The sequence below is a fragment of the Aptenodytes forsteri genome, unplaced genomic scaffold, assembly GCF_000699145.1.
Source record: "Aptenodytes forsteri isolate BGI_AS27 unplaced genomic scaffold, ASM69914v1 Scaffold516, whole genome shotgun sequence".
Classification (NCBI taxonomy): Eukaryota; Metazoa; Chordata; class Aves; order Sphenisciformes; family Spheniscidae; genus Aptenodytes; species Aptenodytes forsteri.
The window spans coordinates 3,615-30,357 of record NW_008795445.1 but is presented as its reverse complement, the minus strand read 5'-3'; the positions used below and the strand labels follow the sequence as shown (position 1 = coordinate 30,357).

At 59.0% G+C, this 26,743-nt stretch overlaps 1 protein-coding gene across 1 annotated transcript in view; it reads right to left on the bottom strand.

Moving 5' to 3' along the window:
• Nucleotides 1–24,590, bottom strand: part of LOC103900442 (dynamin-2) — a 30,073-nt gene extending 5,483 nt beyond the window's left edge. The window contains exons 1-16 of the mRNA XM_009281127.1: nucleotides 24,340–24,590; nucleotides 19,240–19,313; nucleotides 16,531–16,680; nucleotides 15,976–16,179; nucleotides 15,562–15,660; nucleotides 15,138–15,298; nucleotides 14,872–15,014; nucleotides 14,092–14,227; nucleotides 13,427–13,494; nucleotides 12,166–12,304; nucleotides 9,551–9,637; nucleotides 9,156–9,226; nucleotides 8,113–8,142; nucleotides 6,965–7,016; nucleotides 6,184–6,195; nucleotides 679–792 (exon numbers count right to left, since the gene is read on the bottom strand). Coding sequence (XP_009279402.1) covers nucleotides 679–792; nucleotides 6,184–6,195; nucleotides 6,965–7,016; nucleotides 8,113–8,142; nucleotides 9,156–9,226; nucleotides 9,551–9,637; nucleotides 12,166–12,304; nucleotides 13,427–13,494; nucleotides 14,092–14,227; nucleotides 14,872–15,014; nucleotides 15,138–15,298; nucleotides 15,562–15,660; nucleotides 15,976–16,179; nucleotides 16,531–16,680; nucleotides 19,240–19,313; nucleotides 24,340–24,590 — 1,791 coding nt within the window. The remainder of the gene's footprint in view (nucleotides 1–678; nucleotides 793–6,183; nucleotides 6,196–6,964; nucleotides 7,017–8,112; nucleotides 8,143–9,155; nucleotides 9,227–9,550; nucleotides 9,638–12,165; nucleotides 12,305–13,426; nucleotides 13,495–14,091; nucleotides 14,228–14,871; nucleotides 15,015–15,137; nucleotides 15,299–15,561; nucleotides 15,661–15,975; nucleotides 16,180–16,530; nucleotides 16,681–19,239; nucleotides 19,314–24,339) is intronic.
• Between the last annotated feature and the right edge of the window lie 2,153 nt (nucleotides 24,591–26,743).

Genomic DNA, 26,743 nt, shown 5'->3' with positions numbered 1-26,743 from the left:
AAGGGGTGGGGGGTGCTCAGGGCTTGGTGACAATAAACCGACGGTCCCACAGGTCAAAGACTAAGTTTTCCTTTACCCGCAGCCAAGCCCCGCGCAGCGTTGGTGGTTTTCCTTTCCCCAGGGCCAGAACGGAGATGGTTTCCCTCCTGACCACCTGCATTGCTCCTCTGGCTTTGCTGTGCCGAGGCGGTTAAACCGGGAACCGGCTGCCGAGCTGGGTTAGGGGGCTGGGATAGGGCAGGGAGGTCAAGGGAGGTCCCCGATCCTTCTTGCAGGTCTTGCAACAACAGCGATGGGAGGCAAAGAAAACCTTCCCCGAAAGAGGCAGGGCACAGGGGGTGCCTGCACGGCGCGGCCAACCCCCCAGGCTCGGCCGGGGCCGGGCAGCTGGATCCCGTAGGACCTCCGCTTGCCAGTGTCTCCTGGTTTATCTGCGTTTACACAATCCCGAGGTCTGGGGGAGTGTCTGGAGACATGGAATTTGCTGGCTGGGACTGTGCGGTGTCCGCAGGGCACCCTCCAGAGGAGACCCACGCTCCTGCACGCCAGGAGATGGACGACGCTGATTAGTCCCGGGCGCTAATTCTCATCCCCAGCCCGAGGATCTTCTCACCCGAGCCCGGTGAATCACAGAGCCTCCCCCCACCCCAAAACCCGTCCTTCCCCGCTCGCACGTACCTCCTCGTCCTTGTACCAGGACAACGACTCGGCCGTCAGCACAAACCAGTACTCCTTGGAGCCTCCCTTCATGATGCTGATGTTGTTGATGGTCAGCCAGCCTCTGCGGATCACCTGGAGACAGAGGAGCGGTGGTGGGGAGCGGAGGGGAGGGAAGGAAGAAGAGGTTACAGGCTACCATGAAGTCTCCGGGGGAGTTCCCCGGACGGAGAGCAAGGGGAAGTGCTCCTGGGCCCAGAAGCCCACCTAGTCCCTTCACAGAAAGCCCTAGCCTCAGCAGAAGACCCTCAACCAGGCAGATTTCGAGGCCCCATCTCAAAGGTAAGCTAGCAGCACGTGGGGGGACGTCTGGAGCTCTTCTAGCTCCCAAAGCTGGGCGAGAAAAGCAGCGAGCCCCTGCCCGCGCTCGCGGTAAGATGCTGCGGCACGGTCAGATCCCGAACCCAACTCCGCGTTAACTCCCCCTCGCTGCCGGTACCAGCCAGCCAGCAGCAGCCCGGCCCCGGACAGGAGAGGTGACGGAGAGCAAAAGGTCCACTGCTCCAACGGGACGAGACAGGCAGGAATTCAGAGCGTGTCTCGGGTTTAAGAGAGGACCGGAGCTGCGCGGGGGCGTTACGGTCTCTGCTGAGGGCTGTTTTGGGGTGTCCCACACAGGGGTGCTGGTGCCAGTCAGTCCCGAAGGTCGGCACGCAGCACGGCGGTGCCGGGAGCACCGTAAAAAGCAGACCTCAGCCTCCGTCCCGGCCGTTTCAAAGCCGCCGTCGCGCCGCCCGCGAGCAAAGCTAGGAAAGGTCTGCGGAGACTAACCGAGCCCCATCAGCTGGGGCACGTTCCCAGGAGCAACGACCAACTTACCCGGTCCAGCAACTACCGGAGCAGCTCTCCCCATCCCTGTTCTGCTCAGGGTCTCCGTGAGCACGCGCCCTCGCTGAGTGGGGCCAAGGCAGCCCTCAGCCTCGTTACAACCGAGGAATCCCGCGTTTCTCACCCGAACCCACTCCCCGTCTTGTGCGTTGCCCCCTACCCCAAAGCAGCCTCCCCACAGGGCAGCTCCTCCGCCTCCTCGCAGGCAGGACTAGCCCGGCAGTTCTTGCCGAGCTCGTAGCCCGCCGGTGAAAGCCTCCCTCGCAGCCCCACGGACGGACCTCACATGCAACACGTAGCAGCAGCAGCCGCCGGCAATCGGGGCAGCAGCGCGCTGAAGCGAGATTGCCAAAGCCTGACGTTGCAAGCAGCAGTTTTTCACGACACAATGCACGAGGACCGCGCTGTCCGGAGCAAGCGCGAGCGTTCCCTGTCCTAAATCAGCCCGGGGAGCTAACGGCCGACCGTTATCTCCATCGTGGCACTTGTGCTCTCTCCCAGCGCCGGTGGCGAGGAAGTTCGCACAATGCCGTAGCCGGTCCCTGCAGCTACCGCACAGCGGAGCCCTCCCTAGACTATCCCACGCTTGTCTCGGCACCGTCGGAGCTAGAGGGGAACCACCCTACTGATGCCAAGGAGCGTCCCTGCACCTGTAACGGCTCCCCCAAGACAAAAGTCCTCGTGGAACAGCTCCGCCATCGCTGGGTGCCCCTCAGCGACAGCAGATCCCCACCTCTCTGCCTGCTGGAAAACATCGTGAATTATCACAAACCGCTCACGGCTGCCAGAGCGGGCAGCGGAGACGGGCTGGAAGCTGGAATCGCTCCCAGCCTTGAGTCCGGACAATCCAGGGCTGGCCTGGGACTAGCGAGCACGCTGCTCGGCCGAGCAGAGGGTAAGACCCTGCCCAGCTGCTCCCGCCGGCCTCCCACGAGAGGGGCGGCAGATTGACTTCCACCAGCCGCACAGCCACCGCCTTTGGGACAGGCTGGGAGTTTTCTAAGCGTTTCAAATGCAGGCAAGATTACGCTCTGCCCGGCGGGGTTCCTCCATTGTTCTGGGAGCTATTGTACGGAGAGGAAGGTCACCGCGGCTCGGCACAGACCCCAGGGCTGCGGCAGAAGCCTTTAGACCGAGCTGCAAGTCTCTCTCCCTACCAGGGCTGCGGGGGAGCGGCATTCTTCTCACCATCGCCCCCGCGGTTTTACTGCGGAGCTGCTACGCCGGCCGCTCCGTGAGCTGCACGGCAGGACCATGCTGCACCTCCAGATGCCGGTCTGCCTGCAAACGACCGGCTCCCAGGTAAAGAGGGGGAACGGAGGGTCCCCAAACCTGGCTGCTTCTGCTGTGTCACCCCATCCAGCTGGGACTCTGCTCTGGAGGCACCCAGGCACCGGAGGCGGAGGGTCAGACCTCCCCGAGGCAGGAGCTGCCTCGCAAACAGCAACGCCGACCGCTGCTAGAGACCCGAAAACCGCAGGAGAGCTGCCCGACAAGCGCCCGCTCCTGCGGGACCTGATATATTTAGGGAGAGCCCAGCCGAGCTGGGAGGTAGCACAGCACAAGAACCTCCCCCGTTCAGCAGCCTGGCACCCACACCCGTCTTCCCGGTACGCGAGCGGTATCCCGCGTTACGGGATGCTTCAGGTGCCCCGCGCCGAGCATCCCGGCGGCAGGGAGAGACTCGGCGGCAGGTCGGAAAAGCCGGTGCCCCGGGGCCACAGCTTTTCTACCCCAGCACTTCACAGAGGTTAGTACCACCACACGGGTTAGTAATGGGCAGACGTGGGGAAAATGCATCTGGGGGGGTTGATTCAAGTCAGTCCAAAGCATGGATGGGAGGGAGAACGAACAAACCCTTGCGGTTAAGCAGAGAAGAGTTAGACACGAGCGAGATGCAGAGTTTGTACTTGTGGCTTGTACGGGAACCAGCTCTGAGCAGCTGCGCTCGAGACCAAGGCAAGGCTTTAATCTCAACGCTGGGATTAAGCGGGTAAAACGGAGCCAGCGCCAGCCCTTTCGTGCCGAGGCTTTTCCGTGCGCTGCTGGGGAACCTGCCGAGGGATGGAGCTCGGGCCGCTCTCGTTTTCAGGCTGCTCAGGTGGCTGCCAACGCAAAAGCCACGACAAAATCCACCGTGTTAGGCACAGACAAAGCTCAGTGCGCCGGCGGGCACAGGCAGCTAGAGCTAAAACTTAACTCATACAGATTTTTCTGGCGAGGGGAAGGAAGGAGCCCTGAAATTAAGATGGCAGAGGTTGTCAGAGTAAAGATTTCACCTTCCGATTCGCTCTGGCGTGTTTGAGAGCCCGATTCGCATTTAAAAAAACATCTCTGAATTTGAACCGAGTCTGGTTTTAAAGGAACAGAGGGAGGAGGGAGGGAGATGGAGCAGTTGAGAGGATCAGGGACAAGGAAAGGGCAGAGGGAAAAGGTTCAGCAGCAAAGCAAGTCCTGCGAGCCGGGTTAGAGGCTCTGGCAGGTGCTGGGACAGTTTTGGAGGGGATTATAAGGAACAGGGAATCTGCCTTAAGGGCACGGGGATGGAGAGAGGGCCCGTGGAGCGTAGAGGGAGCTGGAGTGTTAGAGAAAAGCCAAGATTTGATTTCTTCTGCTAAAGGGTAGAGGAGGGGAGGGCACCCTGCAGAGCCGCAGACACCCCAGCTGTGCGCTGGCTCGAGGCAGGACCCAGAACGCCTCCGCCTCTATCCCCAAACGCAGGTCGAGGAGGAGGAGGAGGAGAGAGAAAGGCTCTGGCCTGGCACCGAGCAGCACAGCGGAGAGCTCAGAAGAAAGTTCCTTTAAGACCGACTGATACTGGTGAGAGCACCGATGGTTTTAGGGCTCGTAAGCCGGGCGAGCTTCCCCTGCAGAGGGGCTCCAGAGCTCTGCCCGGCTCCGAATCAGAAGCAGCCCGGCACTGGGCTAGCGCCTTGAATCCTTAATTGTCAGATCTCCACCTTCCCATCACCCAGCACGATCACGTCCGCACAGCCAGTGATGGGAGAGCGGCCCTGCACAGAAATCATCGTGTGGGAGGCAAGAGACGGGCCCTTGGGAGTTTTCCTTTGTTTTTGCAGCAACATCTGGGCAGTGCTAAAAGAAAATGGAAGTGTCTGAAGAGTTGGAAGAGCCGGGAAACGGGCACGGGGCCCTCCCTGACTGTCGGAGCTGCGGATGTGGTTGGTAAGTCACGGGGTTTCGCAGAGCAGAAGGTACAAACCTTCCTGGGAAGAGCGGGACGGGCGCTGCCCGCGCTGCGGCAGGGCGGCTGCCTCCCCCCCACCGTGCGCTGCGGCGGGGCGGCTGCCTCGCCACCACGTCCCTCCCGCTGCCGTCCCTTCACTGTAACCGGGCTGTCACAGCAGCCTCATAAAACCCATTTTTGAGGTAAGAAAGCACCTAGCGCCTGACCTGCAGCCGCTTTTTCGTGGGACTGTGTGGCTGATCAGAGGCGGTTGACGCCGGGGAACTTCACCTCCAACCTTCTGGCTTTATCCAGCAGCCCAGCACCCATCCCCAGCTGCAGGAGCCAAATTCTTCTCCTGGCTTCCTTCCCCGGGGAGACATTCGGGCGCTGAAGCCGCCCCCGAGGGACCGAGGCAATACCCGAGCCGCGATCCACGAGGCTGTAAAGCCCAAAGCCGGGGTTTGGAGATTGCTTCCCTCTCAGACACTTCCATTTTCTCGGTTTTTACCGCCCCCAGAGGGGATCGCTCAACCGCAGACAGGGAAACTCTCTTCTATTTGGAGGAAACGCGGCCCTCCACCTCCCCAGAAGTGAGTACGCTTGAGGAAAACCTCTCTGTTGGCTGAATAACGAGGCTCGAAGCAGCCGACGGTCACCCAAAGTTTGCCTCCACCAGCTGCTAACATCTGGGAGCTGAGGCACCTCGGAAGAAGAGGGCTTCTTGCCGGATTTCCGCGCCAGCCGTGCAGCGTGCCGACGCCACGGCCGGCATCGGTAAAGGTAAGGTAAATCCGTTGGCAGCCGAGGTTGGTTGGGACCCAACCTCAAACCCAAAAAAGGCAGCTTGGGGGAGGCAAAGCACCTCCAGCCCCACGGGCAGCTGCTGCGAACGGGGGCGGGGGGCGAGTTCCTACCTGCCACGCCTGCCCAAAACGCGGGCAGAGGGACTCCCCTGCCTAAGGACTAGCTTCTCTCCAGCCCTTGCCACCACTCGATGGGAACCGCGTCCCACTGCGGCAGCAGGCAGCTCTGTGCTAAAACCCAAAGATTTTGGCTTCTTGCTTCCCAGCAAAACCAGTACTCACCCTGAATCCCAGTATCCAGCTCCCCCTAGACCTGTTCCCAACGAGCACAGGCAGATGCCAGGCAGCGCCGACAGCCCGATGGTCGTGGCACGGGCAGGGATCGGCCCCGAGCCCTTTTTTTTTTTTCGGCCGCGGGACGAGCCCAGGCACGGGGATGAAGGGAACAGACCGAATTTCTGTCTCTAGACTAAGCCCACGGAACCCGGCTGCATCCCCTGGGGAATCCTGTCCTCCCTCCGCCATCAGCGTACTCAATTCTGGGAAGCGAGAGGCGTCGTTTTAGGTTTGAAAGGTCTTTCTGGCAGGGCCACGTCCATCACTGGGTGTCGTCTACCAGCACTATCACACTATGTGGGTACTTACCAGTATCTCACCCTTTAGGTGCGCAAAATTAAGGGGGGGGAAAAAAAAAGCAGGACAAGGAGACAGAACAGTGAAGAAAAACAAAGTGATGGAAGGGAGAAGAGAGCAGGAAGCACAAAAATGGTAGGAAAAAGCAGAAAAACAGCAAAAGAAAAACAGTTACATGCTATTAATTATAATTTTACAGTGTTAATATTTCATTACATTCTTTCCAAACAATAGGCAGTGTCTGCATTAGGTACTGCAAGACCTAACACCATGCAAGGGGGCGCTTCCAGTCCTGCTCTCAGTCATGCACACCGGATAGCAAACACCCTCTCGGAAGCGGGAGGCTGCATGATGAGACAGAACTGAGGCTGACACGGCTGCCGGGCACGTCCCCGCGCTCCTCCTGGTCCCCGTTCCCTCCACCCCCACCCCGGAGGGCCGGTCTGGATCGACGGGGGCAGGACCGGGCAGTTAGGCCAGACCCTGCCCCACGTCAGAGCACGGGGGCTCCTCCAGCAGCACGTGCCGCCCGGCTTGTCCCGACTCCCGCTGCGTTTAGACGAGCTCCTGCGGAGTAAACGCTCCCGCTCCGTGAGCCGGAGCTCCGTCTTTCCCGCCTCCAACCCCAGTGTCAAATATCCCTCAAGGAAGGAGTTTGTGGATCAACTCGAATCCCAATTTCAAGAGCTGCGAAACGCAGCTCCGGGTCGCTCTGATGACTGCTGGAGCGGGATCCTGGAGAGCTACCTCTGCCCCACGCGACGAGGGAGGACCGGGGAGCCGGCGGCCGTACCTGATTCGGGATGGCTCTTTTCTTGTTCGTCTGGGTGTTCCTTTGCTGCGCGCTGAAATAAGAAAAAAGAGCAGCTTCAGGCAGGGAAGGCAAAGCAAAGCGACGAGCGCTCAGAGCCCACGCGGCCACGACACGCTTCCCACCCGGAATGCCGTAAGGAAGAGCCGAGTCCAAAGGGGAAGCCCGACACGTAAAATTCAACCAAGACCACCCAGACTCCGTGCTGCCAGCACGTTGCAACGCGGAACAGAGGAGCCCCTTCCAGAGTTTTGCCCAGGACTGAACGTACAGGAGACAGCAGTACCGAGGGGGGGGGACGGGACGGGGCTTTCCAACCCGGACACCTTTACCTCCTTCCTTACAGTCCTTATCTCCAGGCATTTACAGGCCTGCCTGTTCCAGGGGGGGCAAGCTTGTAACTCGCAGGAGAGGAAACACCAAGCAGATCAGCAGCGGTTGCTGATTCAAAAGGGATTTCTGTCCGTGAACCCAGCCGAGCCGATGCACCCCTACCACCGCAAGGCCGATAACCAGAAGGATTTGTCTCCAGAAACACCTGCAGCCTCCTAGTTCCCCCCCCCCAGGTTGGAGAAGAGCATACCTGCACCAGAGGGAAAGCTACCTGTCTCTCCTGAGCAACCAAAGAGACGAGGGGCGAGGTGCGGGACGTAACCGTTAGTCAGGAGCAGGAACAAAATCCATGAAAACAGTTAGAATAACGCCGGGACGCCCCACGGAGCAGCAGTTTACAAGCACAAACGGGGTCCTTTCCCTGGGGAAGGTGACTGCGGGACCGGACTGACAGCAGCCACCGTCCCTCCGACCCAGGACATCCCTGACCTGCCGGCTGGGGGAATTTGGGAGATCGCTCTCTGCCTGCCCTGATCCTCACGGTTCCTCCCTAAACCCTCGGGACACAAGGCGAGCCGGGCACCCAAGTCTGAGCCAGCCCAAGCGTCGCGGCATCCCGGACGGGAGCGGGAAGCTCTCCCGTGGCCGAGTTCCACTGCAAGCGCAAATCCAAAGCTGAGCTTGGAGGAGAAGCCTCTCCAGCTCTCGTCAAACGTCCCTCCAGGCTGCGGGGAGGGGAAGGCGCAAGCGGGGCTGCCCCAGCCACTCCAGGACATGCTGTTTGAGCGGGTACCCACCCTGTCGTCATGTGCTGCTCAGTGTAACAGCTGGGGAGTGGGAGAGTTTCAGAGGAGTCCGGAGGAAAGAGTGAGATGATGGTTCAAAGGAAAAACAGGAGAGATTAGGAGAAGAGGAAGGAACTGCGAATGAAGGTGAAAAGCAGAGACTTAAAAAAAAAAGGGGGGGGCGGGAGGGGAAGAAAACAAGAGGAAGACTACGTGAATTTAAAGAGGAGGAGGTGGCGTGAGCTCTGGCTGGCGAAGACGGTGACAAGCTCCAGGCAGAGCCGCTCGCCTCCGCTCTTTCCGTGCGGGGACACCTGAGCTGGACCCTCTGGGCGCTTCCGAAAAGTTATCGCCCGGTTTGGGGCTGCACGGATGAAAAACGCTAGCCATCCTCTGGCCGAAAGCCGAAGCCGAGGGAAGACAGACTAAGAGGAGAGCCCCCCCCCCTCCTGGTCCTGGCCTCGCCTGCCCGGGCAGAGGATTACCAGGGACAAGCTCAAAGGATGGGGAGACATTTCCGAGAGCTCCGCTGGGACAGGACGAGAGGCGTTTCACCTTCCCGTAGTGCGGCCAGGGGGCACGGAAAATCCCCACGTCTCTGCTGAAGGGCAGCAGCAGCCTTAATTACCTCAATTCATCGTAAGCGCTCCTGTGAGCGGGCACTAAGCAGTTCGTCTGTCTGAGGCCGAGCCACCCGACTCCAGCTTTTCACGCTCTCTGCCCTAACGAGCAGCATTTACAAACCCTGCTTCGGGCTAAAGTCTGAGGAATGACATGGGGCAGCTCAGATCTCCAGGCCCTCGAACACTGGCCGGGTGGCAAGCAGGGAAACGGAGCTCCCGTATCCCAAATCTGAGAGAACTCGGGTGCAAAAAGGTGCCGATACGGTTTTGGTGAATTACGTTGAGGCGTGGGAGACTCCTCTACCACTTTTCACGTCGGTGACCCTGAAAGGGTAACGTAACCCGCAGGCCTCCTCTGCAAACTGGGGACAGGACCACGAGCCTCGTTTATAAAAAGAGTTTGAGGAGCCATCCCACCGGTAAATTACTTACTTGGCAAATCCAATGAAGTCTTCGTGGTTAGTGTTGATGTAAGAGAGCTCAATGTCGATCAGCAGGAGGATCTGGAAGGAGGTTTACACGTTAGGAGTCCCACAGGGAGGGCTGAACACCCACAGCTCCGGCACTGCTCGGTCAGAGCTGCCACGGAGCCCCAGGGTCGTGCCCGGGGACACGGGTGACCGCGCAGGAGATGCCAGAGCTGCAGCACGCCGCATCGCTGCCGCGAGAGGGAGCTTTGGGATCGTGAGTGGGGGAGATGCCGGGCGGCCGGTTGGGTCCAAGCACCGGCTGCTGCGGAGCGCGGCCAGGGCTCGCTTTTGTCCTCGCACCCAGCAGCTCGGCTTTCTCCCCGCTCTCTAGCCAAGCCGAAGATCGCGTGAGCTCACCTGGTCCTTCGTTTTGCCTTCCCGTTCCCTGATGTGAGTGGTAACGATCCTCTCCGTCTCCTCTCGTAACCTGGGGTAGGAACCAAGCTGAAAAGAAAGGGAGAAGGCCGGGGAAAAACCGCTGCTGATCGGAACGTGGCAGCCTCCAGCGCTCACCGCAGAAAGCCAGCGACAGGAGACGCTCACGAAGGGGACGGAGGACAGACGGGACCGAGCCCCAGTTCTGCCGGGAGGACACAACTGGGGCTCAGGGGTGGAAAAAGCGACAGACTTGATTCTCTTCACTAGATCCGACAAGATCAGCAGAATCCCCTTCCCGGGGGCCTTCGAAGCAATGCCAACCGCACGAATCCAGATTTTTTTTTTTTTTTTCCTCCCGCCCTCGGACCCCACGGTTAAGCAGATCCGGGTTTTCACGGCACGGAGCGCGAGCTACGGCTAAGCAAGGCAAGGGAGGTGGGATCTCAGCAACAGAGGAGCGGTTTTAGCCTTCGCTGTTACGGGGGCGAGCAAACACCTGTGCAATATGTCTCGGCAGGACCCGTGCCGCGAAGCCGAGTTAACGCTACGTCTGTATTTGCCGGCATTTCCGACAAGCGTTCGGGTGTCAGAAGGGCACGGCGTCCCCCAAAATTAGTGACAACCTTGTGGTTGAACCCACTTTGGTCGGCTGGGTCCTGGGAGCAAATATATTCCAGATGTTCAGATTAGACAAAAAGGGATGAATTAAGACCCGTTACCTTTTCGGCACACTTTTTAATGACCGTGGCCAGCTCTGAGACCACCAGATCAACACACTTCAAACTGGGCTCTTTAAGCTTTACAATCTGTTTTTTCACTATGGCTTCAAAGGCCATGTCGGGCGTGAAGAGCCCCGTCCTGCACCGTGGGGGGGGGGCGGCGAAGCACCAAGGGGGGGGGGGGGGGGGGGGGGGGGGGAAATAGCAACAAAGACAGAAAAGAAAAGAAAAATGAGATTTTTTTTTTTTTTTTTAAATTATGGTTAGTAACGTGCAAAGGAAAAAGCTGCAGTGCCTGCCTGAGAAATTCCTTCGGGCCCCTTGGAGCTGTCGGGGTGATCGGTCCCCTCTCGGCTCCCCTGCCTCTCGCAGGCAGCACGGGCAGGCTCAGCCCCGGACCCCAAACTCCCCACGGCTTCGGGGGCTGTGCAGCACGCAGCACGGGCAGGCTCAGCCCCGGACCCCAAACTCCCCAGGGGGCTGTGGGCTGTTTCAGTGATCAGAGGGTGTCTCGCCCCCGCGCGCGGCAGCGCGCCGCGCGTACGGGACGGCAGCGCGGCCTGAGCGCAGGAAAACCCCCGCAGAGGCTCCTGGCTTCTCTCTAGACTGGATTACTCAGACCCAGCTCTAGGAAAACACCGAATTTCAACTCAGCTTCGGGGCAAGAGCCTCCCTGAGTATTTGAGGCGGAAGGAATTTCGGCAGGAAGCGCTGGCTTCTTCACGTCACCCAGATCACAGTCAACCACGCTGGCAACGAGAGAGAGCGGAGAACTCCTGACCCGCCAGCAAACCCCCACCGGTCCTACCACTGACAGAACCAGGTCAGCATTTAAACTGTTCTGCTCCACAAAAGCACTCTGGGTAGCAACCGTCGCGGATGCTTGCACGTTCTCGCCCGTATGTAGCTAAATTTATTTATTTTTTTTTAAATAACGTAAGCGTTGGAAGGAGAGGGGAGCTGTTTTTCCTGCCCTCTTTTCAGTTTAAGGCGTATCTTTTGGTGCTACCAGAACGAGATTTAAAAAAAAAAAAAAAGAAAAAAAAATTAAAAGAAGAAAAGAGTCACTCTGAGAAGCCGGTTATTAAATATGGAAATGGGCCGTTTATCCAGGGCCCTCGCGCAGCTTCAGGGTAATTAACGCTTCCACGGCAAAAAGACAATTGGGGGGCGGGAACCTTTTGAAATTCAAACGCGCTTGTTATCAAGCAGCTTATTAATTGCAGACGTTGAACTGCCGGATTTATAGGCATGCCACCAGACTGTTCGCTGGAACTGCCGTCCCCGGCTTTTGTTTCCACGTTCCTGGGACTCCCAGAGTGCTGAGAAGCAGCAGTTTAAACTGCAGCTTGAGAAAACACGTGCTAAGAGAGGTACCAGGATCCAAGAGCAGCCTGCCCACCTGCCTGGCTCCTACCGGGAACAAAGCCCCGGCCGGCAGCACCCCCTCTAACCTGCCGCCGCAGTCGGGGCCCCGGAGAGCCCCTCGCCGCGAGAGCCGCGCTGTCCCCGGGAGGGTGACAGACGTGGGAAGCCAAGCGTCTTGTCGAGCGTCCCCAGAAATCCCGACCCCGTCCGTCGGGATGCCCGGGAGGCTCGGGGACCCTGCCAGCGCTGGGCGATCCGTCCTCGGCATCCCTGACTCACGGACCGGCCGATCCCCTCCAAGGGGCATCCAAGGACTCCACGTTAGGAGGCACGAGTCAAAGCTCAGAAGCATCCAATTTGCTCAGGGGGCTCCCCGATTTTATTATTTTTAATTTTTTTTTTTTTTTTGGAGGGGAAACCAGGCAAGGCAGGCAGGTTAGAGCATCGCTCCTGCTTCCCCATCCCACTGGTAGGAAGGGGCTGGATTGCCTCCAGCCGGTTCAATACCTTACTGGTACACTGTCTAACTGTATTGATTAACTCCTGAATAACGAGGTCGACACACTTCAGACAAGGCTCTTTCAGCTTCACCACCTGCTTTTTCACAATGGCCTCGAATGCCAAGTCTGGGGTGAAGAGCCCCGTCCTACAGGAATCCGCAGGCGGGGCGAGAGGGCAGAGACATGGCAGAGAAAAAAACAAAATGGGTGATCAGGTTTGGAGGCGATCGGCTGCGTCCTGGAGAGCAATTCCTTCCCCAGCGCCGTGAGCTGGGGCGGCCCCGGTCTTGGATCCACGGCATCGCTGAACCCTGCTCTTCCCCCCACCGTTGGGGCTGCCACAACCCCTCAGAGGGGACGGGGTGCCGGCACCGCCGCCCCCCCACCTCGTGGTAGCACCCTCCAACCCCTCCAACCCCTCGAATTAGGGTGCTACTTCCCCCCCACGAATGAGAGCGAGAGCCCAGGTTCATCAGCACCGCAAGGAAATGGGAATTAACCTTTTTGGTGGTGTTTAGGGAAAACGGATACACCACCAGCAGGCCGAGCGACTCCTCGGGGAGAGGAGAGCGTTAAAGCAAAGAGAAGAAACTCTACGTTTCTCTTTTCCCATCACAGCACCAGGCCAGAGGAGAGCTGGCCTGCCAAGAGGAGGACGTGCATTTAACGCCATTCCTCTTCGGGGTCCCTAATTTCCCCCCGCCCCCCTGACAGGTCTGTGCTGGACGGGCTGAGCAGCACCCACGCAGGACGCACCGCTCCCCAGCGAGGCAACTCCTCCCCAGCACGCACGCCTACAGCCAGGACCCGGAGCCCTCCTTTAGCGAGAAGGTTTAACTCCCGTTCCCTACCTTTCTCTCAAGGTCATTTCTTCCCCCGCTTACAGGAATGTAAGAGGAAAGATAAAGGTTATTTTAGCGGCCGAACTGAAGGCACAAAGGGAAATTTTTCAGCTCAGCGCCTGCGTTGCAGCCTCCCCTGGGTTCTCCGGGGAGCGGGGCGAGCCTGACTCTGCTAACCGAGACCACCCGCTATGCTGGAGTGACACACGGGGTGGCCGAGCTACCCCTTGAATTCCCTCTAAAAGGCAAGGAACGTCCATTTTCAGCAAACGCTGGTCTCCACACCACACCGGACGACGAGCTGACAGCGACAGGTATCACCTCTCCCTCGGCAGGAAAGCTCCCATCACACGCATCCCGCGGGCCAGGCTTACTGATCTACTCTAAGGAGAACAGGATCCGTGACCGCGCCGCTCCGATACTTGCCTCACACCGTGGATGTTTTTAATTGCATAGCTTATTTCTCGCCTCAAGTCCTTCTCGTCAAACTCCATCTGAATAGGGAGGAAAGCCACAGTTAGGTTTTTACGGCAAGCAACTTCTGGCAATCACGTGGGCGCGCAAGCGGGCTCCTGCTTCAGCCCTTCTTTTTGCAGCATCGCAAGAGGCCGCCGCCTGCCTGAAGCACTCATCGTCTTCAGCCCACGAGGCACTTCACAAGCAGGTTCGGAGGCTGCTCTCTATCCTGGCCAGACTGGCTCGCTCTCTGTGGTTTACTTACCCCGCATCTTGAGATCTTTCTAGTACCCTGCTTTGATATCCTCCTCCCTGCTCTGCAACCTCCCCGTTGCAAGCCCAGCGCTCAAGCCAGGCATCGCCGCCCAGAAATGACAGCCCGCTGCATCCAGCGAAACGCAGGACCGACTCTAATAAAACGTCCCCTCCTTCTGTAAACACCTCCAAGTACCAGGAAGGGAAAGGCACCCCGGTGCTGAGGGACTGCCGGGGCTGAGCCGGACTTCAGCTCCGCGTGGATGTCGCAGCTGGGCGAGAGGGAGTTCAGCCCCTCCCAACCACGTGCCGCTTTCTGTAGGAACAGAGCCTGCCCGACGCTATCTAGGCAGCACGCGCGCTCCCCAGGCCAGCTTTACCTTCACTAGCTCAAAAGGAAATCTCTCGTGGAAAATGCGATTGATTCTGGCACCCCCGGAGAGTTCGAGTGTGTCCACCTGGTCTCCCGAACCTTCGATCCGCTTCTCAAAGTCCACACCGAACTGCTGGACCATTCTGTGGAGAAGCAACGGGATTAAAGGGGCGCCAGCCGAGTACAACGGACGGACAGACACCCAGACCGCCTCCGACAGCCAGCACCACCCCACCAGCTCTGCTTCAGCTCCTCAGGGCTGCGCAGAAGTTCTCCCAATTCCCTCTGCTGGAGTTGCAGAAGCAAAAACCTCCCTTTTGCCCTAGTCTAAAGAGCACGTGGGCAGGTCAAGGACAGACGCAAGTTGTCCTTTCTAATCCCGAGACCAAACCATTTGCTTTAGGACAGGCGGGTCACGTACGCAGAGCACAGCAAGCACGAGACGCTAATTCTTGCCCGCAGAGATGCTCAGCGGGCATTTCTGGGAGAGGCTTTCCTTGTCCTTCCCAGCAGCCTGCCAGACAAGGGCCGGAGGACACGGAATCTCTCCTAGGTGCCAGCTTAGCACCGTTGGAGTTGGCAGGGCCATCCACCAGCACCGCTCGCTCCCAGTGACGGGGCTATTCCGGGCTCTTCCTTGGAAGAAGCCACCGGCTGAGATAAATGAGCCTCGCGTGAAGAGCAGAGCGAGTTTATTTCTGTGCCAGCAACGTTTCTGGCTGGGAGAGGTGAATCTCCTCTGCCAGGTGAGGCACCGGGAACGCAGCGCTGAGCGAGAGAAACCTACTGCAACAAAGCTTTGGTTTTTCGCGTGGGGTCATCGGGGCGGAAGTTTTTGTACTCCTCAACCTCCTTCTCCAGGGAGAGCAGCTGACTCTGAAGTTTGCTGCGCAGCGAAGGCAGCGTCTCCCGAATGTGGTTGGTCAGTTGCTGCAAAAGAATGGAGATAACTGAGACCCCCTCCTCTGCACCAGACCGCCTGCAGGAACATCCCTCGTCCGTCAGAGATAAACACCAGCGCCGCAAAACACTCCGGAAGGGAACCGAGCCTACCTGGTTAAGGACCTTCTGCAAATGCGGGGTGCCCATCCGGTCGGCCATGTGCCGGTAAGCCGGGTGAGAAAGGAAGAACTTCCGCTCGGCTGCCAGCGCTGCCCTGATGTCCTTCTTACCATCGATGTCCTTCTGGCTTCGGTTAACGACGCCGATGTAGCCTGCAAGAGGACACGTTGGCTCTTGCTACGGACAGGCCCAGCTGAAAGGTGTCCGAGCAGGGCCGTGCAGCTCCGTACCGCCATCCACAGCCACTTCTCCCGGAGCAAAGGGCGGCACGGAGGGCCCAGGCTCCCCAGCAGACACCGGAGAGCACAGGAGCTGCCCTTCGACTCGTTTTGAAACGCCACTCTCTCCACGCGAGAGACGAAGGTCGTGGGGGGGAGGATACGGGGTGACGCAAAGCCTTCGTGGTTCATTATACCTCTTCGTAAAGGGAGCAGCTTGTTCTCCAGCACGTCTCTGGCATCCGTGCCTTCATCCATCAGATCCAGCTTGGTGATGACTCCAATCGTCCGCAAGCCTGAAGCGGCCACACAAACGGGCAATCGATTAATCTCATTTCACAGAACGCATCAAAAGGAGGCGCGCGGGTGTGTAACCAGGACAAACACGGACTCGCCAGCCAGGAGTGGAACCGCTGGCCCTTCCTCAACTGCCAGAGGACGGAGAGTCCTCTGTGAGAGGAGGAGGAGGGATAAGGAGACCCTCTGGTACCAAAATCGGGGAATTGATTGCTGAGACTCCGCCACGACAGCCGCTGAAGGCTTTATCACTCCATGCCTGGGCTGGAGCAGCGGCATGGGCAGAGACAGGCAGGAGGACGCGTCCATCTTACCTTGAGGATCGACTTCTTTTGCCATCTTGAGCGCGTCCGAGTTGGCCAGGTCCATGTTCGCCGGCGTGACAGCGAGGATCAAGCTGCTCTCCCTGCTGATGAACTGCAGGATCATGTCTTTGATCTGGTACTCGATGTCCTGCGGTTGGTCCCCCACCGGCACTTTGGTGATACCCGGGAGGTCGATCAGAGTCAGGTTCAACACTGAAAGGACAAGAGACCGCCCGCCGTTGGGGGTCAAGGGCCTGGCGCTGGGAGCTGTCAGCCCTGCAGCCGGATCTCTTCAGATCTGCTGACAGATCCACCCCTCTGCAAGCCTTAAAATCCCCTCTCAAGGAAGAGTTACTGCTGTATTTGCTCAGGGGGTGGCCCCGGCAGCCCCCATCGACCCCCAGGCCGGTGTAAGACCAGCCAGGCACACGTAGCAGCCGGCATTTGCTTTTAGGACACAGGTTGAGCTAAATCCCACAGCCACCGTGTATGCAAATGCCGCCTTTTCTTCTTTCACAGTGTTTTGACACACGGAGGCCCGGGGCAGAGAAACAGCTCGCTCACCATGCGGCGAATAGACGCGGAGGTTGATGGGGACGGGAGAGATGCCTTTGTTCGTTCCCGTCACCCTGTCGGTTTCTGCTTCGATCTCCTGCCGCACCTCGTCAAAATCTGTGAACTTTTTGGATTTGCAGTGCAAAAACTCAGCATATTCTGGAAGAGGTTAAAAAAAAAAAAAATTAAATTAAAAAAAAGGGAAAATTTGGCCATCTGGAGCCCCGCGCAGGACGCACACCGAGATTCAACTGGCTTAGAGACATTTCCACATTGCAAAGCAGAACCAGCCAGGCGCTTCGGCGCGACACCGAGCAGCCAGGCAGGATCGGTGCGCCAGAGAGGCACCGAGGACCTGCCCAGGGATTAACCTGGTTGCCTTCAGCCTCCTGACTGGCAGCAGCCCCAAATAAACTTGGCCTAGCCGCTTCCTCTGGCTGAGGAGGAAAGACCGGGACGATGGCAGCCAGCCGGCTCGGGCTGAGCGCGCTGACTCTCTGCCTGCTGCCTCCGCGCTGGCAGCAGCTGCTTTGATGTGGACTTGGGAGTTACGTTTCCCTTCGCCAAAAAAGAAACTGCCCTTGGGTGAGATGCTGGCAGGCAGCCGACGCTGGCTCCAGCTAGCGAACCTCAACATCAGAATGGCCGTGTTTGTTTTCACCCGGGCCTGTTTGCTTTTCAGTCCCCGCTGATTGCTTTTAAATGTTTTATTGCCCAGACTCCTAACTCTGAAGAAAGCTCCGAGTCTTCAGCTGCCAAGATGCTCTGGTGTGCCCGGGAGGCAGGGCAGCAAACCCCCCCGGCGCTGGCAGCGCCCCTCGTGCTGGCAAAAGGGCTGCAGCCGGTGGCGGGGAGGCACACCGGTGCCGGAGACCCGGGATATCGTCTTCGCGCCGTCCGGCAAAGAAGGACCGGCGGCGCTTCCCGGCTCCGGCAGCCCCTTGCCAAGAAGGAACCGCAGCTTCCCTCCACCTGCGCTGCGAGCTCTCTTTTATCGACTCATTCGCTCTCCGGATTTATCACTCCATTTCGCTCTGCCCCCGCAGCCAACAACCCCAGCCGAGCTGCAGTCCGGCGAGGGGCCTGACTCCGACCCCGGGCAACTCTGCCTCTCCCCTCCAAGCCCAAGGAACCCGTGCCAGGAGACAAACATTAACCCAGCCCCGGCTCCTCCGCGGGGAAGACGCCCGGGGAACAGAAAAGCAGCCGCTTTTTCTGGGCCTCTGCGCAGTCGCCTTCGGGTATCTGAGATTTTCTGAAAGGGTTTTGCAACCCGTTAGTGCAGGAGAAGCTTCGAGGGGAGCGGGGAAGCTGAGCAGAGAGGTGAGGGGGAAGAGAGAGCGCGCTTCCCTACAGTCACCGGAATGATGACTCCCTGGTTCCTGCAACAGCTCCTCGAAAAGGGATTTTAATAGATTTGGGGCCACGACTTGCCCTGAAGAGAGGGATGGTGCAACTCACTTCCTCCCTCCAACAACCCGTGCGTGGGGTGAGGGGAAATACCAGCCCTACCCTCGCTCTTCCACTCCTACTGGTTCCAGCACCTGATGACCCCTTATCATCTGAAGGCCACGACTGTCATTTTGCAATCCCCTTACGTGTTCTGGGGACCAGAAACTACTAATTACTTGATAAACAGGTCACCTGAACCAAGGCGAAAGGAGGCTGCGGAGCGCGGCTCTGCAGACCGCTCCAGCTCTGCCAGGACTGACCCCAAACCACGCTTTTTCGGAAGAGGACCGCGTGTTTCATTCAGGGGAAGGCAATAGGAGGAATCTCCCCGGAGATCAGGCCGGCTGATGCTTTCAAAAGGGAAAACGAGCCGTCCTCGTGCCCCGCGTTCAGCTCCTCGGCGTTCCTCGCCATGCGTGGAGGCAGGTGAACCGGAGCAGAGGCCGATTTCGCAACTCCTCTGCACCAGGGTGCGAAGCGGAACTGAGTCACAGGGCAATGGGGAAGCTTTTATTAGCAACCACCAGCGTTTTAAATGCTTGTACACAAAGTCCCCCTTATCATCAGGATAATGACACCTTAAGGGAAACAGGAATTTTCTGCTGGAGGGGAGCAGAAGGATGGACCTAAATGGACCTGAACGCGTCACCGCTTCAACCCGTGCTCTGCTCCCCTCTCCCCTGCAGCCTCACAGACGCCCCTGCCCTCCCCTGTGCCGGCACAAGGCAGCTAAAGAGGGCTGACACACTATTTTTCAAACGCACTGCGGTCTGACTGGGGATTTAGCACCTTTTGGGGAAGAAAGGATCATCGCAATCTGCTACAGAAGCCTCCTGCGGAACAGACCCCGGCTTTTCAGTGTCAAGGGCAGCGCCTGTTCGAAACGAGCCTGAACACAATCCACGCTGCCAGCGCGTGCTCTCAACTAGATGTACGCCGAAACGCCGGCATCGGTGCAAAATTACAGAAACCTCCTCTCTCATCTGCCACTTCCAGGGCAGCTTTCATCCCCAAGGGCAGGCGCCCTCCCCAGCAGTCAAAATCCTGTTCGAGGAACGCTCGAACGAAGCAGAACCGTTACCGAAATAGTCATGCGCTCGTTAAACGACAAACCTACGAGAGGCTCAAGCGCAGGCAAGCGGCCAAGCGCCGGCGGTACTTCCCATCTGTAGGGTAGACGGGGCCGCGTTTGCCAGCCAAGGGTTTCAGCCACCCTCTCCCTCTTCCGACGGGGGAGCTGGACAGCGTCTCCTGCCCAGGCCGTACCTGTCTTGGAGAAGATGAGCTGCAGGATGAGAGGCCGCCGAGTGACAATTCCAGAGCCTCGGGGAAGGAAGTCCCTGCAAGGAATTAAAAGACAGACATTTACTGACATGGTTAAATAAGCAAGTTAATGCTGTACCGAGTTGATCACCCCCCGATATCTAAACAGCGGGCACCGGGGGATGGCGTGCAGGGGCTCGAACACACCTGGTCCTACACCGAATCGGTTCCTGCTCTGCAGTGGGAGCTGGAAGAGGGTAAAAGATGCTGCCGGGACCACAGACACCCGTGGCAGGACAGGAACGTGCTCTCCCAGCGCCTGCCCTGGTCTCGAGGCCCATCCTCCCACCCCCCCCCAGCCCCGCTATCTCTCCCTGCGGAAAAAGGGAGAGATGGGAGCCCCAACCGCGAGGACGCCCTTGGAGGGCAGAGCTCTCCAGGAGTGCCTCCCCATCCCCGAACGCAGGCGGGAGGAGAAGGGGCACTAAGGCAGGGGAGAGCGGCCCCCACGTCCTTACAGCTGCCTTCGCCGTCGATCGCTTCCGAGCGGCTGCTCTCGAGGCTGTGGGCGCAGGAATTCGGAAAGCAGTTTTCCCAGCTGCCAGCCATTAAGAAATGTAAGTGTCTACCGGGTTTTAATACCCCGCTAATTCAGAGGGGAAAAAAAAAATCAACACAACAAAAGACAGACAAAACCACCATCTTCTCTTTATTCTCCGAAACCACACATCCTTTATGGTTTCACCCCGTTTCCCAGAAAGGCCCCCTACGAAGAGCAAAACAAGGCGCAGAACCGACGACGTTTCTCCTGCCCCCTGCTCGGGGTGTCAGCTCGAGCACGCGGAGCCTTTGTGGGGATTTTCCTGCCTGGAAATGGTGCTGCTCCGACAGGCAGCTTTGTTCGGGGCCGTTATCACCCGGCGAATGGCTGCAGCTCCCTTCTCCCGGGGCGGAGGGTGACGGGAATGGGACGGGAAAGTGGGTTTGCCGAGCAGCTCCGTGCTGGTGGTTTCACTTGCTTGGCAATGGGAGCGATAAGAGCTCCTTGGGAGAGGCCAGAGCAGCATTGGGTGGATTTATTGCTTCCATTAATGAGAAAGCACATCCAGCTTATCAGCTGAGGACAAGGAAATGAGATTGGCATTGCGGGCAGGCGGTGCCCATCGCTGTCACCCGCACGCAAAGGCACCCTGGTCAGGGGGAGAGGCTCCACTGGGAATACACCACACCCCCCCCCTCGGCTGTACCCAACCCAGCACGTCAGCATCTCCGGCTGCCGCCGACCGCGGTTGTGAATTACAGCCGCAATATCCACGCTGGGAACGTCGCCTTCACCCGAACATCACATTTGGGAGATTTCGGAGCAAACCGCGATCCCCGAGCCCACTTCAGAGCCACACCAGGCAGGCAGCCCCAAGAACAGGGTTTCCTCTAAATAGAAACGTGCTTTTGTCACGCTCGAAAAGAGCTTCCTGCCCAACCGGGAGGGCAGGTCCTGCGGCACCCGCCACGGGAGGTGGGATGTGACAGGAAAGGGAAGCGTTTGAGGGCAGCAGGAACATCAGGATCTGCTTCAGCGCTGCTCGCTACCTGGCGCGGTTACAGCTCTGCAGTTTCACTATGACGAGCCCTGTTCCGCGATTTGGAAAGCGGCGGCAGCTTCCTCCTGTTGAAGCAAACACCAGGAGACGCAGAAACCCTCCCCACGGCCCCACCGCCTTCCCCGGGAGGGGGACAGCATCTCCTGCCACCTGGACAGGATCGAAGACGCCTGGCAGGCTCCGCTGCTCCCTTTTTCCACCCGCATCACCTCCCACCTGCCGCGGTAATGATCTCGGGGGGGGGTTAACGATATAAACCCCCCCCAGATCTCGGCCCCCTGGGGCGTGCTAACCTCCTGCCGCTACGCTGCGGGAGGTCAGGCACGAGCGACCTGCCCTTTCGACGCGAAGCAAAGCCGAACAAGAGCTTGCTTCATCGGGGAGGACGGCGCGACTCCTGCCCGGCAGCAGACACGGGCCAGCAGCCCTTGTACGGCCACGTAGCTGGTTCACGTCCGGCACTCGTGGACGGCAGCGAGTGGTTGGTTTTAAACCCCGGGGGGTTTTACCGCGCTCAGTCCCGCTCGCACGCATGTATTTTGCGGCCAGGGTTGGCGGGGACCATCGCCTTCATGAGAAAACGCCGACTGCAAACACCGGGGTGGGGAGGGGGGGGGGAGGTTGGAACCAGAGCCTGCCAGAAGATCCCTTCGGCATTTTTTAAACATTAAAGTGACTCAGAGACGTGGGGCAGGTGGCACGGAGCAAGACCGCAACTGGGCTGACGCACCTCAGAGACGTAACCTCCCAGGAGTGAGGTCAAACCTGTGTTTGAAATGACAACATTAAACCCGGATCTTCCCATTCACCTAGCTATTCAGAATAATCCTCTATCTCTGCTTGCCATTTGCGTGCGGTACCAGGAAACTCTGCTTTACAAAGAGAGCAAAAAGACAAAGGTCACGGGTGGAGGAAGTACATTTAATACCTCCCATCCCCTATACAACCTCCCGTGGCAAAGGCACCTGAGAGCCGGCTCCCGAGCGGCGAGCGCTGCCTCGTACCTGCCAGGCTCTGCCTGTCCCTGCCCGTCCCCTCTCCGGTTTCAGGCTCCCGTTTACCTTGACGGATTCTTCGCCAGCGGCTCTTCCCCAAAATCCAGGGAAAAGACATCCTGAACTCCCCGGGAAGAGACCCACCAGATGGTCGGGCCACGTCCCTGACGTCCCTCCACGACGCGTTTTCACTAACAAGCACCTCACTCGCCTCCGAATTCCCTCCCTTTAGCTCCATTTTCAGCCAGTTCTGCCCTCTGACAAAACGGTTTCCCCCTCCCAATTTCTGAAGCAACGCCTCGCGATTTAATCGCCGCTCCTCTGACGATCGCTGCCGTAAAATCCTCCCGAACCGATTTCGCCAAAGCCGAGATTTACACCCACAGAGCCGCCGTCCCAACTCGGCGCGGCCGATCCCACGCAGGCACCCGAGCTAAACCAGACCCGGGGAATATTTGTGGAGAAGCCCTAAGAACAGGTTGCTTTCATCTCCATCCTCCCCTGTGGATAAATTCTCCCTCCAAGAGGTTTAAACGCCGCATTAGCACTGGCTTAAAAATCCCAGCGAGCCACCGTGGGCCAGAGCTGTTGATGCTTGGCCCAAATGCTGGGTTTTATCTCCATTTCGGGGTCTCCGAAGCATTTTATGGAGCCTATTCAGTGTCCCACTGGGAGAAGGGGACCGTGCCCGATGCAGGTAAAGGATCTCTGACCGAGGTCCGGCCACCTCCATCCCCCAAGCTCTGCCGCCGCGGCCATCCGGCTTAGCCCCGGCTTTATTTACGGCTGCCGGGAGCACGATGCCGATAACGCCATCCGAAGGACTTATAATGCCCCATTGAGGTTTGGTTCCTCGACTACGCTGCCGATGGGAGGGCCTCCCCACCGCCCGGATCACAACGGCTCCATTGTCAGCCTGGTCCGAGCGGCCGCCGCGCTCAATGGCCGGGTTTTATACGGCTCTGAAAATGTCTTTTACGCCGCCGTTTGTCGGAGCGTCGCTGCGAGAGCCGGAGCGGGGCCGGGGGAGGCTCGGCGCCTTTAGCACGCTTGTACTGACACGACAAGGGCTCCAAAGAGGGATCGGTTCAACGCACGTTTCAGCGGGACGTCAGTGGGACGGCTTTTGATACAGCTAGTAAAGCAATTTTAATGCAGTATTTCAGATTTCCCTTCGTGCTTTTCCCCCGCCAAAAGAGAGAATCGAGTCGCTTCAGACCCCTCGCACAGCAAGACCAACTCATTTCGACGCCTGCTGAAACAGGCGCAGCAGCGAGACAGGTTCCTTCCCCCCAGACATATTTAAGTCCAGCATCTAATTCACAGGTTTAGAGGGCTCCGGGCAGCTGAACCCAATCCCTGGCTCCTCCGCAGGCTTCTTCCACGACCGATGGCGTCTCAGGTTGTCTCAACAGAGCTCGTAACCCGTCTCTCGTACGTTTAGGCCACGGAAGGGACCACCGTAACGCGCGGCTGCCCCGTCCCCGGACCGGGCTGTAGGAACGCGCGTCTTTAGGCTTCTTCAAACGGTTAAAAAAGAAAACCACCTAAGCGGGGCGATCCGCAGAGCACGGACCCAGACCTCCAGCTGACTCCTTTATCCGAGTGTCGACACTCGTTCGCATCCACCCCTAACGCAATCGACCGAAATGACTTATTCTGAAGAGGGAACAATGTCTTTCCCGGTGGCTCCTCGCAACAGGGAAACAAGATAAGGCAGGGGGATGAGCCAAAACCGCCCCCCCCCCCCCCCCCCCCCTCCCGCCCCCTGCCGCTGTTCCCACCTCGCTAGCCGAGGCTCGGCGGCACACGGGGGATCGGGACACATCACCGAAGAACCCGGCGTGGCTCGTTAGGGGAGACGGGACGCCGGGCTCGAAGTGCTGCTGGAGTCGGGCTTCCTATGGAGGCTCTGCTCTTCCTAACGGGTCAGAAAAGCCAAGATTAAGGGGCAAACAGCCGCGAAAGGCGGGGGGAGATCAGCAAAAATAACCCCGCCGCCCGTTTCTAACCAGCTGTTTCCAGAAGGAAATGTGGTTAGCTGGCGTGGAAGGCCTCCCCGCATCCCTTCGGGAAGCTTCGATAGCGTGAGGGAACGGCGAGACCTGCCGCAAGGGGAAATCGGAGCGGCCGGAGCGATTTGAGCGGGCCCCAAAGCCTATTCATCTCCAACTCGAATAAACCGAAGGCCGAACGCTTCGCCGATGGGTCTCCCACCCTTCAGCCGCCGACATCCCACCAGACAGCTACACCTTACAGGCAGCTCCCGCAAGGAAAACCGCTCCACGTGGAAACTTTCCCGTTTCCGTCCCGTTTTGCAGACTAAAACCACCAGACACTACTCCAAGAGCAACGCCTGGTCCCTCAGCCGGAGATCGCCTCGGTTTTTAAGCCCGGCTCCCTTCCCAACGGCAGCGGCACGTCCATCCGCGTGCGTGCATTTACACGCAGGCGTGCATCTGCACGCTCGGAAGCGGCCCCTCGGCTTCAGGCGGAAAAGCTCTCACGGATAAAACGTGGCTGGCGCGCTCAAAGCACAGAAGCTCGATGCGTTCAGCTCGAAATCTAGAGCAAGCTTCACGCGACGCAGCTGGTTTATTGTGACAGTCGGAACAGCCTGCAGCCCTCGGCGCTCATCCCCAGCCGGTCGGCATCCCGCTGTCTGTCCCGGAGAAACGCTCGATGCCGCCGGCGCGGGATAAAAGCCGACGGGCTTCGCCCGGCCGCGAGCGCCGGGACGGGCACCCCCCGACGGCATCGAGCGCTGCGCAGAGACGAGCAGGCTGTCCCTGCCCAACCCGGGTAAGAGGTGAGCCGTTTCGGGGCTATTAATCCCCAAATTATCATGCAGAGCTGTTATGAGAGCGCGTAACGATAATCTATATTCCTCGTTATCGTATTCCCAAATAATTCAGTAAGCGCGGAGGGAAAGCAACGCTTTAAAGAGCGGGAGACGCCGGCACGCTGGTACCACCAGCACACGACAGCGACCACCCAGCCCGACGGTTGGGGGCCGCTGACACCAAGGCAGGGCAGAATCCACCCCACGCGTAACGACCCCGTTATTAACGCAAGCCGCAGAACGACGTCAGCGCCACGGGATGGGGGCGAAAGATTCCCGGTTACAGAGACAACCGCGCAGATTCAGCCTCGCAGAAAGCCTTCCGATTCCGACCCCGGCCGTCCGCGGAGTGCATTAACCCCTTATTAAAAGCCTTCCGACGGAGACTTCAGTGCTCCAAACCAAAGATTTTTAATTACCGGGGCCGGTTTTCCAGCAGCACCATAATTAGAGGCTGCCAAAATTTCCACCGGCAGCGATTTAGGAGGGGGAATAACTCGACCATTTCAACCCCAACTGCAGCGAGGCTTAGCAAAGCCCAGACGCGAGTTTAGTCTAGGGGGGTTTGAGCTCCGCTGGTCCGGCCGACTCCTCCTCTCCCTCCCACGCCAACACCACCGGGCTGAAAAAGCATCCCCGGCCGCTCCGCGGGCCGCGAATCCACGCTACGAATCCGACCTGCGTGAGGATAAAAGACAAGGCAAATCATGTCAGGTGATGGATCGCACAGCGGGCTCGGGATCCCGACCTCGCCGCTCGGAAAAACGTTACGCAAGCGAAAAAAATCCAACGGCAGAAAGCACGACGGCGGGGAAGACTCAGGCGGCGCTTTCACAGGACGCGTTTCTACAGAGAAAGGCAACCGCCGGCGCGTCACCGCGGCGACCGCGACACCAAAAAAAGCCCGAAACGTCAGAAAAACTGCCCGGCCTGCTTTTTTGGGGAATGTTAAGGTTCAGATCACAGCGAATGCCGTGCGGGGGGGGGGGGGGGAGGGGAGGCCGCCGCCGTTTTGTCGGTGACGAGATCCGCGCCGGCCCGCGTCAGGACGGAATGACGTCACAGGAAGGCTGCTATTGTTAATATTACAGCATCCGCCCCAGCCGGGACGGGAACCCCGTGGCGTGACGTAGACGGAGCAAGAAGCAGCCCTAGATCAAGAGGCAGGCGAGGACGGGAACAAAGCAGCAGGCGTCCAGCAACGACGACAGCTCCTTACCCCACGGACGGAGCAAGTGCCTGAGGAAACGACGACCAGCCCGGAGCTGAGCCATTAATCGCCTGGCCGGTGGCTCCGCCCCAGCCGGGACGGGAACCCCGTGGCGTGACGTAGACGGAGCAAGAAGCAGCCCTAGATCAAGAGGCAGGCGAGGACGGGAACAAAGCAGCAGGCGTCCAGCAACGACGACAGCTCCTTACCCCACGGACGGAGCAAGTGCCTGAGGAAACGACGACCAGCCCGGAGCTGAGCCATTAATCGCCTGGCCGGTGGCGCCGCCGTCCCCGTAGAGGATGGGGAAGGCGGTGTGGGGGAGACAAAAGGTGGAGAAGGCCGAAGCAGCGACTCCGCTCGCGACACTTTGGTGCAGAAGCAGAAGTTATTAGCAATTCCGGCAGATTTCGAAAGCGCCCGGCAAGATTTTTAAACCCCGCAGCGTTCGCACGGGTTAAAATCAGTTCCGTTCCCCCCTGTTATCGGGACGGACACGTTCTCCTCCCCACCCTTCACGCCCTGGGCTGGGTGTCAAGCCTGTGGTCTTGCCTTATCCTGTCCGTGCCGACCGGCCCTGCGGCAAGGCCCCCGACACCTCTGGCCGAGAGCTCGGCCCTATCTCGAGGGCACACGTCCCCAACACGAGCAGGTCGCCGAAACCCAGGCGCAGGAACGACGGCAGGCCCGAGGCTATCAGCCTGGAAACAGAAGCGTCTTTACGGCGTGACCCGGTGTTAGCCTTTGCGAGCGCACACGCTCGCGCCGAGGACGGCGATGGGGAGCGAGAGGGGTGGAAGGGCACGCTCCCGCTTCGCCGGCGCTCCGGTTTAGCATCCTGGTGGCTCAGCATCAGCCG